This window comes from Protopterus annectens, chromosome 10.part0 (genome assembly GCF_019279795.1).
Source record: "Protopterus annectens isolate FY-2018-M chromosome 10.part0, PAN1.0, whole genome shotgun sequence".
In the NCBI taxonomy this organism is placed as follows: Eukaryota; Metazoa; Chordata; order Ceratodontiformes; family Protopteridae; genus Protopterus; species Protopterus annectens.
Window position 1 is genome coordinate 1,645,784,806 of NC_056744.1, and position 14,754 is coordinate 1,645,799,559.

The 14,754-nt window shown below is 40.8% G+C and overlaps 1 protein-coding gene across 1 annotated transcript in view; it reads left to right on the forward strand.

The window, feature by feature from the left end:
* LOC122814360 (integrin alpha-M-like) overlaps positions 1-14,754 on the forward strand; it is a 249,783-nt gene that overhangs the window by 95,982 nt on the left and 139,047 nt on the right. The window contains exon 5 of the mRNA XM_044086946.1: positions 14,175-14,254. Coding sequence (XP_043942881.1) covers positions 14,175-14,254 — 80 coding nt within the window. The remainder of the gene's footprint in view (positions 1-14,174; positions 14,255-14,754) is intronic.

Consider the following 14,754-nt stretch of genomic DNA (forward strand, 5'->3'; position numbering starts at 1 on the left):
CTTAACAGCACATGATCAGTTAACTATTTAAGTACCATAAAACCTCTATAAAATGTGAATATTGAATTAATAAAATATAGAAGTGAAAAGTACACAAAAGATATATAAGACCTGACTACAATAAAAATATGCACAGATCATTCATGCCATAAAATGTTGCAGCATTAGTGTACTAAAAATGTTTGTCTAAAACCAAATACAAATTAAATGCAATTCACATAAGTAAATAATTAACTACAAACACTGATTTAAACATAACAACTTAGCCTACATAAAACAACCTGCTTTAAGTATTAAAACACTAGATATAGAGACTAAATCATTATATCCTGGTTCCGCATAGGAATTAGTTCTAAGTTGCCATTTCAATTCTGACAACTCAAGGATATCATTCGTAGGACCCCCACAAAGGCGCAAGATCAACCTGGTCAATGGCATAAAACTTGAACTTGTGGATACTTTTTGCCACTAAGATGTCTATATAGTACATTATGCACATCTTTTTTATTAATATCTTACAAATGTTGTTTAATTATGGATCTGAAGGGTTTAGTGTTTTTTTCAATGTAAAAACTGGGACATTGCTGACACTGTGCTACGTAGACTACTCCCTTACTACAGCAAGACAATTTATGCTTAAGTCAACTGTCCTAACCCGCTCCGTTCGCCCTGTGGGCTTACTCTGCTTCTCTCCCTACCCCCAATTTCCACCCACCCCCAGGGGTCCTCAATTTATTTTCACTAACCACACCCCTATTTACCTGTACCAATCAATTAGCTCTCCTTATTACCACTCCCTACCAAACTTATTCACTTACCTCTCCTAGCCATATCATATATCCACCCCACCTTTACAGTTTCAACTACCCAGCTGCTATTACTACATACCCCTATCTATCTTCACATCTTATACCAGGATCATGGCCAAGGTTTCCTACCTAACTCAACTAAAATTCATAGCCTTTGTTTCGCTCCTACCTCCTCTAATAACTATCTGCACATTAACCTCTTCTGAACAACCACTTCACCCAAACCTTCTACTGCCCTCCAGGTTCACTTCCACACCACTATTACCTATCACCCTTTACAGCTTTAACACCACAATTTGTCCCTGCTACCTGCAAGCCAAATATCACAGACTAACCCATATAAAATATAGTACTCTACATACAAGAAAAATACTTTTTTATTTCCTTAAATTTAACAACCCCACATATAAAATACTCCACCTAGCCCTGCTAGATGGAGACATTCATCCTAGTCCTGGCCCAAACAATATTCCTGACACTGTACAATTCAACTCTAACATAACTCATACATACACGCCTAATAAGCCTCCAAACTCTCTTTCTATAGCACATCTTAACATTCAAAGCATTAAAAACAAGACTGCCCATCTTCATGCCCTATTAGAATTCTACCAATTTGATTTCCTATGTCTGTCAGAAACATGGCTAAAACCATCCATTAATGACAATGAACTTACCCCACCTGCCTACAGCATCCTAAGATTGGACCATATTAACAAAAAGGGAGGGGGTGTTGCAGTCCTCTATAAAAATAATCTACAAGTCACCACATCTAACATAAATCTACCTATATTTAATAACTCTGAAATCCTTGTCACTAAACTTCAAATCAACAAATTCAAATCCATTAACATCACTTGTATTTACCTTCCCCCTGGAAATAACATTAATACCCTTGAAAGCATTCTTAACTGGATATCAATCAATCTTCCACAAGAAACTTTAGTACTCAGGGACTTTAACATCGACTGGAAGTCCTGCAGTACCCCTCATCCCACCACCCACATTAATCTTTATGGCTTATCACAAGTCATTACCTCCCCTACAAGAATTAATAAAAGCAACAACAAGGAAAGTACATTAGATTGGATTCTTACAAACTCTCCACATCTCACATACAAAGCAGGAACCCTCCCTGATGATCTCAGTGATCACTCACTCACTTATATCATCAGACACAAAACTAACATACCTAACCCAACTACCTATCGTACAATCCGGACTAAAAAATTCTTCAACCCTGAACTTTTCCAGCTAGAACTCAAACACTGCGATTGGTCACCACTAAAAACACTCCCCCTAGATAAAGCAGTTGACTACTTTAATTCCACATTCTTATCCATCCTTGACCAACATGCCCTGCGCTCTATTAGAAGTAACGCTAAACCTGCCCCATGGCTCACCAAAGCAACTAGACAGAAAATTCTCCTCAGAAACAAATCTTGGACAAAATGGCACACTACCAGGAATTTAACAGACCACCAAACCTTTAGACAACTAAGAAATACTACTAAAAAAGCTATCCTGCTAGATAAAAAAAACTTTTATATCCAACTACAACAAACTAACCAAAGGAATCCACAAAAATTTTGGTCAAGCATCAACAAACTCCTACACCCAGGTCAAACTATTACACCTATCCCACAAGGCTCCAACCATGATAATCCAACACAAACTGCCAATGCCTTTAATTCTTTCTTTACAGATACCATTCAAACACTAGCTAAGCAATTATCTCCAACTTCCCCTAATCTAACCACCACTCCAACTTACCCAATTCCATTATTTCAGCTTAAGCCTGTTCCTACATCCTTCATTTGCTCTCTTCTAGAAAAACAGAAACCTACTACCCCCTCTGCTGACCATCTACCTGCTGAATACCTGCAAAAAGGTGCCAAAGCCATAGCCCTCCCCATTTCCATACTTATAAACAGAACTATAACCGAAGGAAACATCCCATCTATCTGGAAAATCTCACACATCTTCCCCCTTCATAAAGGTGGTAACTCTATTGACATTTCAAACTATAGACCAATAGCCCTACTCTCTCCACTGGCAAAAATAATGGAAAAATGTGTCCATAAGCAACTACTCACCCATCTTATTGATAATAACTTACTTGCCAACTGTCAACATGGGTTTAGACCTAACCACAGCACTACCACAGCCCTACTCTCCTTCACAGACTGTATAAATTCTAACCGTAATAACAATACCCTTTCCTCTTCTGTCTTCATTGATTTATCTAAGGCTTTTGATATGGTTAACCACCAGCTCCTTATTGAAATACTTAAATCTCTTTCTCTTGATACTTTAACATTACAATGGTTCAAATCCCACTTAGAGAATAGACAACAAGCAGTACTATGGGAAAGCAACCTATCTTCTCACCTCCCCATTTCCCTTGGTGTCCCCCAGGGCTCCATTTTAGGCCCATTGTTATTTTCCATTTTCATTAATGACCTCCACCTAGCAATTCCACATGCAACCTGCATTCAATATGCAGACGACTCCACCATTATTTGCTCAGCTAATACTCCTACCGAGCTACAATCCCTTACACAAAATGCATTTAATACAGTTGAGCAATGGTTTTTAAACCGTTGCCTTCTACTTAACCCTAAAAAAACTAAACTTCTACTTTTTACTCCTACTCGTAGGTCTGCCCCTCTTCACTTCACTCTTACATCCAACAACGGGACTCTCATATCTCCTGACACAACCACCAAACTTCTTGGAATAACCATAGATAATAATCTAAACTTCGACACTCATACTAACATCACTATAAAAACAGTAAATAATAAACTGGGATCCCTTTACAGAATCAAATCCTTCCTTACTCCTTCAACCAAAATCGCTATAGCTAGAACTCATTTCATCACTACCTTACTCTATGCTTCACCCATATACACCAATCTCTCAAAAAACAACCTAAACAAACTTGCTACTACCTATCACAGCATTGCTAGATTTGCCACAGGATCTCCTTTTAGAACACATCACTGTAACAACCTAAAACAACTAGGATGGCTAGAGTTCCATAACTAGACACTATTTCAACAACTCACTATTATCCATAAGAGCTTGTACTACCTCACCTATACACCTATACTGACTACTCTCATTACCCCCTACAACAATCTTAAGAACCTATGCTCCTCTAATAAGCTACTTATTACTATCAGCAAATCCAACAACTCAGCTGGAGATTCATTGTTCTCTAACTCTGTAGGCAAACACTGGAACAGGCTTCCCTCTGAACTCCTATCTCTGTCCTCCATAAGACTCTTTAAACTGAAAATAAAACAATTTCTTAGTACTCACTGGCTTTGCCCTTGTACTAACCCTGACTAACTGTCTTCTCTTCTATTTCCTATGTCTTCTCTGCTTCTAACATGAGTATATTCTACCTACTTACTTCCTCTTGCTGTTTCCTATATATCTTGTATTTCACTGTATCACATGATACATTTGTATAATTAATCAACTGTTTATACTTTTTTATCCTGCTTGCAATTGAAAACAACTATTTTGTTTTTATATTTATTACATTGCATATCACCTCATCATGAGCTAGGTATGCTTGTAATGACAACTGTATCTAATCTGTATGGCTGTAATCTGTTTACACCCTTTTTAACTACCGTTATAATTCTTTGAATTTGTGATACTTATTACAGTTATATATTGTGTCTGTGTATGGCTGTAACTGTTTAGAGCTATTTTACTACTGTTATACTTCTTTGAACTTGTGATTATTTTTACTGTATAAATTTGTCTGTGTTGGAGCTTTTCTCCACGGGCCTCTACTGAAAATGGATTTTATTCCAGTTAGACTAGCCCAGTCAACAAATGCAAAATAAATAAATAAAATAAAATATTCCCGTAGTCCTGAATAGTAAATATAGAGTCCTCCATAATCACTTTACATTGCCACATAGTCCACACTTAGTCATAACTCCACTAGAACTCAGGTCCCTATTATTTTCAATAAGAGCCTTAAAGCAGGTGTCCTTCTTATATACTACCTTGGGAACCTCACCTACCACTTTCGCCATATCCTGATTGGTGGTGAAAATGGTCCAATTTTTAAAAATACTAGCCTTTATGTCACTAAAATCAGTATTATATGTCAAGGTCATAGCCTTAGTAAATTTGTTGACACCATTACCAAAGTCCTCTCTCAACACCCATTCCTAGTATTGGGGCAAAGTCCCCTTTGACTTGTTTGGAAGCTGCCTCATTTTGGATCTCATTGATTAAGAATGACAGATAACCCCATGCCTCAAACATTGTTTTTAGCACAGCAATTTCAGTTTTAAACCTGTTGACTTAAGATGCAATTTTATATAAACACACATATGTACATCTAGGTCCCCAGTTATCAACCCCAACTCATGTTGTCCTACTTTGTCTAGTAAGTCCTGCGACTGCTGTCTGAATGCACTCATCATCACTGTCACTACCATGCTATGGGGCATAGGCTGAGATAATGAATACTGCCTTATCCTTACACTGGAGTCTGATTGCCATGAGTCTGTCACTAATTCTGATGACATTCCTCATTATCCTCTGAAACATCTTCACCACAATACCCACACCATTTATGCTCTGTCTACCTCCTCAGTAGTAGAGTCTGGATCCCAAGCCGGGTGACTTTGCCACACTGCCGTTCCATCATGTCATCTACTTCCAAGCTGCATCCTGTTAGTTGACCTATATTAGGTTTAGTTCATGTTTGACAGGTTTTACATGCAGCTTTTACTCAACAGAGCTATTCCGGGTAATCCAAGTTAGGTAACTGTTCACCACCTGTCCAGTAGCTTATTAGCCCAAGGCTGCTAATTTTTAAGGTGGGTACACACTGGCTGATAGGGGCACATAAACCCTCCCACCATTATGTAGGTTGTACTACAAGTCCTCAATCCGCTTATCATTGGCAGATACTCATGCCCAGTGTTGGTGACATTAGTCAAAACAACCAAATCGCATATAACCAGTTTTTACACCACTGGGTGGCTATCCCTGACATAGCACACAGTGTGTGATCCATGTTCTCCTATCAATTTGCACACAGTTAATGCCCAAAACAGTCAGCACTTCCCCTGAGAAGCACCATCTAGAGTCTGTGCTGCTAACCAGAACTCCATTCTTGGGTGAGTTTGAGGTGGAAACACCTAGCACATTTTTAGGAGAAGCCTCACAGAGACACAGGGGGAGTATGCAATCTACACGCAAGCATTGGCCGGAAGTTAGGCTTAGACCTCGTACCTTGGGCATGGGAGGTGAAGACCTTAACCATTATGGCAAATATGTCAGCTACATGCTATTGCATTGCTGAGGTTTAATTCCCAAAATATGGATACAGAGGAACTTTCCCTATAAGAAAACATTTGTAGACAGAAAATCAGTGCTGTTTCATTTATGTCCCAGTTTGAACAGTTATGTTCAATATTTTGTGCATCAGAACACTACGGTACATAGTAGAAGAGGTGGAGATGGGTGAATGAATTAGGGATCCAAAACCTCAACAAGTTCCTTTGAAATGTAAACTCAGAATATTCACTGACTTAAGAAAACATCATGAAAGATATTAACCTCAGTTTCAGGATCAGGTGATTTGTTATCGTCAGAGGCCCAATAGTGAAGCAGGCCTTATAATAATTATCTAAGGAACCTTTCATTTTATTCCAGAAAAATCCATCAATCCATATGTATTGCAGCTCAATTTACAAATAAACTAGGTTTGGCTAGTTTATTTTTGTGCTGATTAAATACTATAGTAAACTGTGCTTTTAAGGCAGAGTATTTTCACAATGGCTTTCACATTTTGCCATCAAATGGATGTTCAGAAAATATGAAATGAATGTTTAAGTCAAGAAACATAAGAACAGGTTGTGGAATCTGATTCAGCTATGTAACATGACAATAACTCAGAAATCAGATGCACTATTCAGGTATCTAGCTCATTTCCCTTGCAGGTCTTGGGTGGTATCCAGTCAACTAAGATGGACCTAATGGAGTTAAGTGCCTTTTTTTTAGTAGCTGACCTTATAATATTACAGGATGCATGTTTCAGAGGTTCAGTAGACAACATAATTAAGAGCAGACTAGTGTACCAGAAAGCACATTGTGTGATAACTCAAAAATCAGTCTATGTTTTTGTTTTATCAAGGTGGATAATTAACACAAAGACACACCATGATTGTGTGAGATCTGTACTGGTCAGTGAATCATTATAGGGGCACACCGCTGAAAACTTTATGTAAGTATAGCACTTAAAAGCATAGACAATACTATGAAATAGTGAGCAGCTAGAGATAATAGGTTGGCCCAATCCTTCTAACAGAAAGCCTCTTAGCTCATGGGCAGCTCTCCATTTTCTATTTCTACAAGCACTGGAAGATATTATTGTACCTGCAAATGGACAAAATTGGAAACAGAGAGTGTTAGGCTGCCTTCTGCAAGGGTCTGGTGGCTAAATCAAGTAAACAGCTAATAGGAAAATGGAGAGTTAAAACAAGCAGTCAACTAAAAATATTGTATCTTTGTTTTCTGATCTATTTTAATGTCTCAAAATCACTCCAAGTGCTTGTTATAAAACGTTAAATTTTTTTTTCTGCAAAATGGCCATGTTAATGTGATCTTGTTTTCCTTCTTCCATTTTGCTTTCCCGGAACCCATTTCAAGTCCCCTTTATATGAATCATGCTAGATATAAGGAAGTGAAGTTGTTGTCTCATGCCATCGAGAATAGGCGTCATACGAGGTCATCCTACATACATTTTGTAACAGGGTTACTTCTGTCTTCTCTTGAGTAACCCTCATTTATGCATCTCTCACAATTTGGTTTATTCTATTCACAGGAGTTATACAGCTCCAGAAAAAGAAAGCTAGATTGCAGGCTTTTGTCCAGGTCTCTTTTTGTAGTCATGCTAGTGGAATTGAAAGGCCCTCTCCCATACTCTTCTGAGGTGCCAAATTGTGACTGCAGTGAAAAATCCTTGCTGTAGCATTTATGAGTAATAGCTGCTACTGGAAAGGAAGGGAGTTGAAAGTAATTTTATTCCCCAGTGTCTGCATTGGGAAGATTTGGCAAATTACAGCAAAATTACTGTTTACTAAACCTGACTCCTTGATCATGACAAAGTACTACTTGTGTTCTGAGATCTGCACAAGACTGAGAGAGTATAGCAGGGAAACTGCACTCCTGAAGGTTATATTCATCAGTCAATTACAGCAAGCAGCAACCCACTCATGTTCCACTAAATGAACTTGTGATGTCCCTCTATTCCTGTATTGCAGTATTCTTACTATGAGATTTCCCGCCTCAAGATACCCGACATCGGCTCCAGCTTGGGTAGCTGTATATAATATTAGCCGATGTCAGCTAAGAAGGCAAATGCATTTGCAGGCGTCAGGTATCGCATAAGCATACCCATGACCGTTGCATTTTTGCCTGGGGAAGGAACATGATCATACTGCTTGTTCCATTTGCCAATCTTTGTACCAAAGACCCTCTGCAGCTGTCTCTCTGCACTAAATTTATATTTAGAGAACCAGCATCTCAAAATGCTTGCACTTAGGATGGACCCTGAATTGGCTGCTCCGACTAAACCACCTCGGAAAAAAGCCAAAGTTTCCAGACCTACTTCTGTTGCCTCTTCCTCTCTTGGACATCCCACCAGCTTCTGATTTAGGAGTCGAGGGACGTCCGACAGAACCGACTACTTCAACGGCTCCCACCGAGGAAGCCGCTTCAGAAGTAACGACCTGCATGTCCACGGCGATAGCCCAAATGTCAGTTCCTACCGACGTCAAGTGGGAAGCAGAAACAGTCGGATGACCTTCAGAGACACCTATTTCTGAGACTCAAGCCTAGGCCTTCTCCCAGACTAACACCTACTAAACAAAAACAAAAAACTAAGCATTTGACTCTTTCCCCTGAAGGAGTGCCGACTGGCAATCTTTCACTAACTCTGTAATGCAGACCTTTATGGCCCTCAGGCCCTCAAGCTCTTCTCCCTCCACTGTACCTGTGCTCAGCCCTAGGCCTGCCACTGCCATTTCTCTCCCCTTGCAGACTACCCAAGAAGGAGAGGAGGAACTAGAACCTTACTACTCTTCTTCTGAAGAGTCCATTTCTTACACATCCCAGATTGCCTCTCCTTTAGAATACTATTCACCAGATGAAGAATCCATTGAAGGGGACTCAGCACCAGAGGACATTACCTTTGGTGAAACCATAACATAGATGAAAGAGTACTTTAAATGGGATACTACCCAAATCACTGATACCCAGAGGAGGTATTTTGAACTCCTTCAAGTGGAGTCTCCCTCCCCATCAGCTGTCCAACCAGTCTTACCTGCCTATCTGGATGTCTTTACCTCTGCATCCAAAAATCCAGACTCTCAACCACCTGCACCTAAAACACCAGACAGGTGTTATAAGGTATCTGATGAGCAAAAATTCTTAGTTAAACCCCCTTGGCAGACCCTGCAGTTATTGCTGTCTCCCCAGACAAGCAATCCAGATGTATTGCCTCTGCATCTCTTTTGCCTACTGACAAAGACAGCAAAAGCATGGACAGGATTGGTAAAAAAGTGTACATCTCTTCCACCCTGGCCTTCTGTGCTATAAATTACCAGACACATATGGTTAAATATGCACTGGACCTTGTCTCACAAGCAACTAATCTCTTGGCTGCCACACCTGACTGCCCTACTAAATCATACATAACATCTAAATTGTCTCTGGCTTCACAGGTAGCCAGACGTTCCATTAGATACAGTTATGATGCTGCAGAGGCCTCTGCTAGGTCAGCAGATTCTGCTTCTGTCCTCCACAGATATTCTTGGCTGCGCCTACAACCTCTTCCAAAAGACTTCAAAACTAAAATTATGGACACCCCATTAGACCATAACCTTTAATTTGGAAAACAATCTGCACAACTTTTTAAAAACCTGCAGGAGACAAGCAAGGAACTGCAGGACATCAATCATTTGCTTGCGTCCTCTATTCCAAAGTATTACAGGAACTACCCTGCAAAAACCTCATTTGTCAGGAGAACCCCTTCCTCCGGCACCCCCCCCCATTCACCAGGCACAGGAGGACAACCAGAAGGCAATCATACTCCAGACCTGTTACCTCTCAACCAATTCCTAGACAGTCCTTTCAGGATAGAAATGCACTCAACAATGTTTGACTGCCTTGCCCATCTGCCCTTGTCAGCCCGCCTATCCCACTGTTTACCAATTTGGAAAACCATCACTTCAGACCAATGAGTACTGACTATCATTCTAAACAGATACTTCCTTTCCCTTTCCCCCAAAAAACCAAGCCCACTGCCTGCCACAAATTCTTCAAGACCTCCAAAAACTAGGAACAATAGAACCTGTTCCTCCAGGTCATGAAGGAAAAGGATTTTACTCAAGACTCTTTCTGGTCCCCAAAAAGGATGGCCCTTGGAGACCTATACTGGATTTGGCCTTCCTGAACCAATTCCTAAAAGTTCCTTCATTCAAAATGCTTTTCCTCCCAACCCTACTCCCTCTTATCACAGACCAGGCCTTCATGGCCACTCTAGACCTAAAGGAGGCTTACCTTCATATCCCCATAAAGCCCTCCAACAGAAAAATGTTACGTTTTTCTGGACCCTACTCTCATTTTCAGTTTACAGCCTAGCCCTTTGGTTTGTCTACAGTACCCAGAGTATTCACAAAATGCCTTGTCCCAGCCATTGCTTACTGCAGGACCCAAGGTATTTAACTTTATCCCTACCTAGATGATATTCTCCTTGTAGCGGAGACAGAAACCCATCTCAAAGACTACCTCAGGTTCACCACCACCCTTCTTCAAAACCTGGGCTTCACCCTCAATTTAAACAAATCCTCCTTGCTCCCTCAGCAAGACAAAATTTTTCTGGGCTGCAGAATCTGGACAGATCTAATGCTTCCGCAGGAAAAGGTCCTCTCCCTCTCCACTCACTTTCAAAACCTTTTACTGGAACCCCAAATTTCTGCAAGACAATTCCTGCAACTCCTGGGGCTTATGGCAGCTACCATTCCCACATACGGAAGTTCCAGTGATACCTCAAGAACGTGTGGTCACAACACCTACACTCCCTGTCCTGCCCTGCCTCAAATCAGAACTAAGGTGGTGGATTCTACAAAGCTGTCACAACCTGGGATTGCCTCTCCAAATGCCCTCTCCAACCCAGTTCATCCACACAGATGCATCAGACCTAGGGTGGGGAGCCACCTGTAAGGATTTCAGAGTTCAGGAAACTTAGAATCCTGCCCTTCAAAAGAAACATATCAATGTCAAGGAGATGACTGCAGTTCTTCTAGCCCTGGAGTCTTTTCTTCCTACCCTCCATCTGGGAACCCTTCTAATATTCACAGACAATACCACAGTCATGTGGTACTGCAGCAAACAAGGAGGGACCAAAGCCTACCTCCTTTGCAGAATAACTCTACAAATCTGTACAACCTGTCCCTGCAGGCCTCATACATCCCCTCTCAGGACAACAAACAGGCAGATCTTCTCAGTAGATCTTCTTCTCTACAGCACAAGTGGATGTTCAACAGGGAAACCTTTCTAGACATTGCCCATCTGTGGGGCACTCCTCAAGTGGATCTGTTTGCATCACCCCAGAACAGACAATTGTGCAATTTCTGTGCCAAGGATCACTCTCCACTAGCCTGGAGAGTAGATACCTTCAGCATTCCTTGGAAGGGACGGTTTCTTTACACTTTTCACCCCTTCCCTCTAATCCAAAAGGTCCTACTGAAAATCAGGTAGGGCAAGCCAGAAATCTTGCTGGTGACCACCTACTGGCCAAGGCAACACTGGTTCCCCCTACTTCACTCACTAGCCAAGGGCAATCACCACAAGTTACCCCACAAAATGGACCTTCTTATACAACAAAAAGGAACCCTAATCCATCCTCGCCTACAGATGTTAGCACTAACACTCTGGGTGATAAACTTCTTATCCCTTTTAAACACCACTACTCAGAGGACATGCTTACAGTCCTGAGGGAGGCCAGGAAACCTGCAACTAGAATATCATACTTATCAAAATGGGAGAGATTCTCCAAATGGTGTCTTTGTAAGGACAGGGGCCCCAACCAGGCAGACCCTTCCCTAGTCCTTGCATATGTGTATGAATTTGTCAAGGATGGCCTTTCTTACTCCTCAGTGAAAGTACGCCTTTCAGCCATATCTGCCTGCCTGCCTCTAGATCCCCCTTTACTATCCAGGTTAGATGTTAAATTTTTCCTGAGAGGGGTCTTACACATCAGACCACCTAGAAAACCCATCCTGCCACCCTGGGACCTATACATTGTCCTGGAGAAACTAACACTTGCCCCCTTTGCAGCTGGCTTGCAATGTTACTTTACAATTGTGTACATGCAAAACTGTACTCTTGGTGGCCATCACTTCTGCTAGGAGAGTGTCAGAGTTACAGGCTCTCATGGCCTGCCCTCTCCTACACTTCCACAAGGACAGGGTGCCCTTACGCACTAACCCTTCCTTCGTGCCTAAAGTGGTAAACGAACTGTCCTTAAATCAATCTGTTCACCTGCCTACCTTCTTCCCTTCTCCAACTAACAATAGTGAGAGAATTCTCCATTCCTTGGATGTACAGAGACAACTTAGATTCTACCTAGACAAAACTAAGCTTGTCAGAAAATCTGACCAACTTTTTGTCTCTTTCTACCCCAGGGCTATGGGCAAGGCACTTTCCAAGCAAAATATTTCAGGTTGGATCATAAAATCCATTTCATTCTGCTACTCACACCATGGCAAACAGTTACTCCATGGAGAGAGAGCTCATTCCACCAGAGGTATGGCTACTTCCAAAGCCTTCCTCAAAGTACTGGACACAGATTCCATTTTGTAAGCTGCCACCTGATCCACTATTCATGCCTTCACCAAACACTACAAGCTAGATCAAGTCTTCAGAGCCAGGGCAAGCTTTGCTAGAACAATCCTGTAGGGGTTTCTGGAATCTTCCACTTCTACCACAACCCTTCCCTCTAACTAGCTGTGGTACTCTCCCACAGTAGGAATACTGCAACATAGGAATAGAAGGACATAGAATAGTTGAATAAAATCTTACCATAACCATAGATGTCCTTCTCTTCCATGTTGCAGTATTCCATCCCTCCCACCTTCCCCCTGCATTAAGTTTGGACTACGAACCTAGCTCCTAGGTATTAGGAAGCTCTACCCTTCACCAAGAGCAACTAGCCAGCATATGACACTTAACAGTTCTAGCTGACAATCACTTATTTCTCTCTTGAGACTGTCTGTCTGGCCTTCAAGTTCTGAGGTCTGTGCATGCAGAAGTGACAATTAAGGTCCCTGGTTTATGGCCCTACATGTGACGTCCCACGCACCTACAGCAACCAGGCTTAAGCTTCTGTATAAGAGCCAACGTCAGGTCGCCTGAGGTGGTAAATCCCACAGTAAGAATACTGCAACATGGAATGAAGGACATCTATGGTTATGGTAAGATTTTACACAACTATTTCTTTTTGTCCCTATCAATGTATTCCTGTGTTTCAGTATGCATCACCATTGTCAAAGCATACTTGTCAACTGTACAGATTTTTGCAGAATGTCCAGATTCTTGCCACATATTTTTGGTCTGTTTTTCATAAAATTGTGTGTTTTTTTCTGGGAAATCACTGGCAAGGCATTAAAGGTTAAAGTCAAAAAATAATGACAGACATTTGAGTTTCAGACTTCATATCCTATAGAAAATTCAAGCTAACACAAAGCTTGTTATTTTATTAACTTTCTAAGTTTGCAAGAGCAATATTTAAAATTTGTTCCTATTTTTGGGCCTTTGTTCTCCATTATTTACGGCTTTCTCCAGATTTCTTGGTCTAAGAGGTTGAGAGGTATGTGTTGCAGTACTGCTTCTATGTTTTTTGTTCATATGTCTGTTAGTAGCTATGGTGATAATGGCTTTCACAATGTTTCCAGAGGAAATCCGTAGGTTTTCATTACATTTACATTTTTCTGGAATTATTTTTTTCCCACTTACAGATGAAAAGTAATGCACACAATAAAACAGAAAATGGGACTCATTACATGGGAAATAGAGTACAGACTAAATGCATTTTCATACTACTGACTGAGCTGTTTGCCGTGCAAGTAATGTCCTACACACAAATGTCATTTACTACTGGATAACTTCCCACAGTTCCATGTGTTATCCCTGATACATGCTGAGATCATTTGTAATGACTGTAAACATTATATATGCATACATATGTATTCTGTTCTCAGACATTCACCCTCATTATTTCATAATGTTGCCTCAGTTAATGTGTTGTTGACTTTTCAGATCATTTTCAGTGTAGCATTTGGAATAACTGCTAAGAGTACCTGGGGTGAGAAGTTGGTAATCACTGCCAATGTGACAAGGTAAGCCATATCCAGCAATATTCCTATGCAGTATCTCATTGCTCTGAATGCATGGTAATAACTAATATTTCAAACCAGAATACATCAAAATGTCACTGTGTACATCTAGTAAAAACACATCATGTTTTGCTATCTGCCTTTACTTAAAATATCAGTCTTTAATGTCTGTATTCCTGTCTCCTGGGCTTATTGACCATATGCACCTTGCTGAAATCAGAGTTCAGTAACTAGTCTTATAATCTGTTTCTGGTTAGCAGATTACCTTACATTTCCCTGTGCTCACAGTAAATCCTCACTCTCCACGATTTTTAATGAAAAGCACAAGATGGTACCATCCACAGAGCTGACAAAATCCACCCTTGCTGAGTCATCTGCAGGAAGTTCTGCTTCCCTGTTGATGTGCTGCCGTCATGTCAGGGTTGGAAGCATGCAGTTAATAGCCAGCAAGAAATTCTGACTTTATAGCCTTCAGAACATGAATGATAGTGCAAAATCTGTTA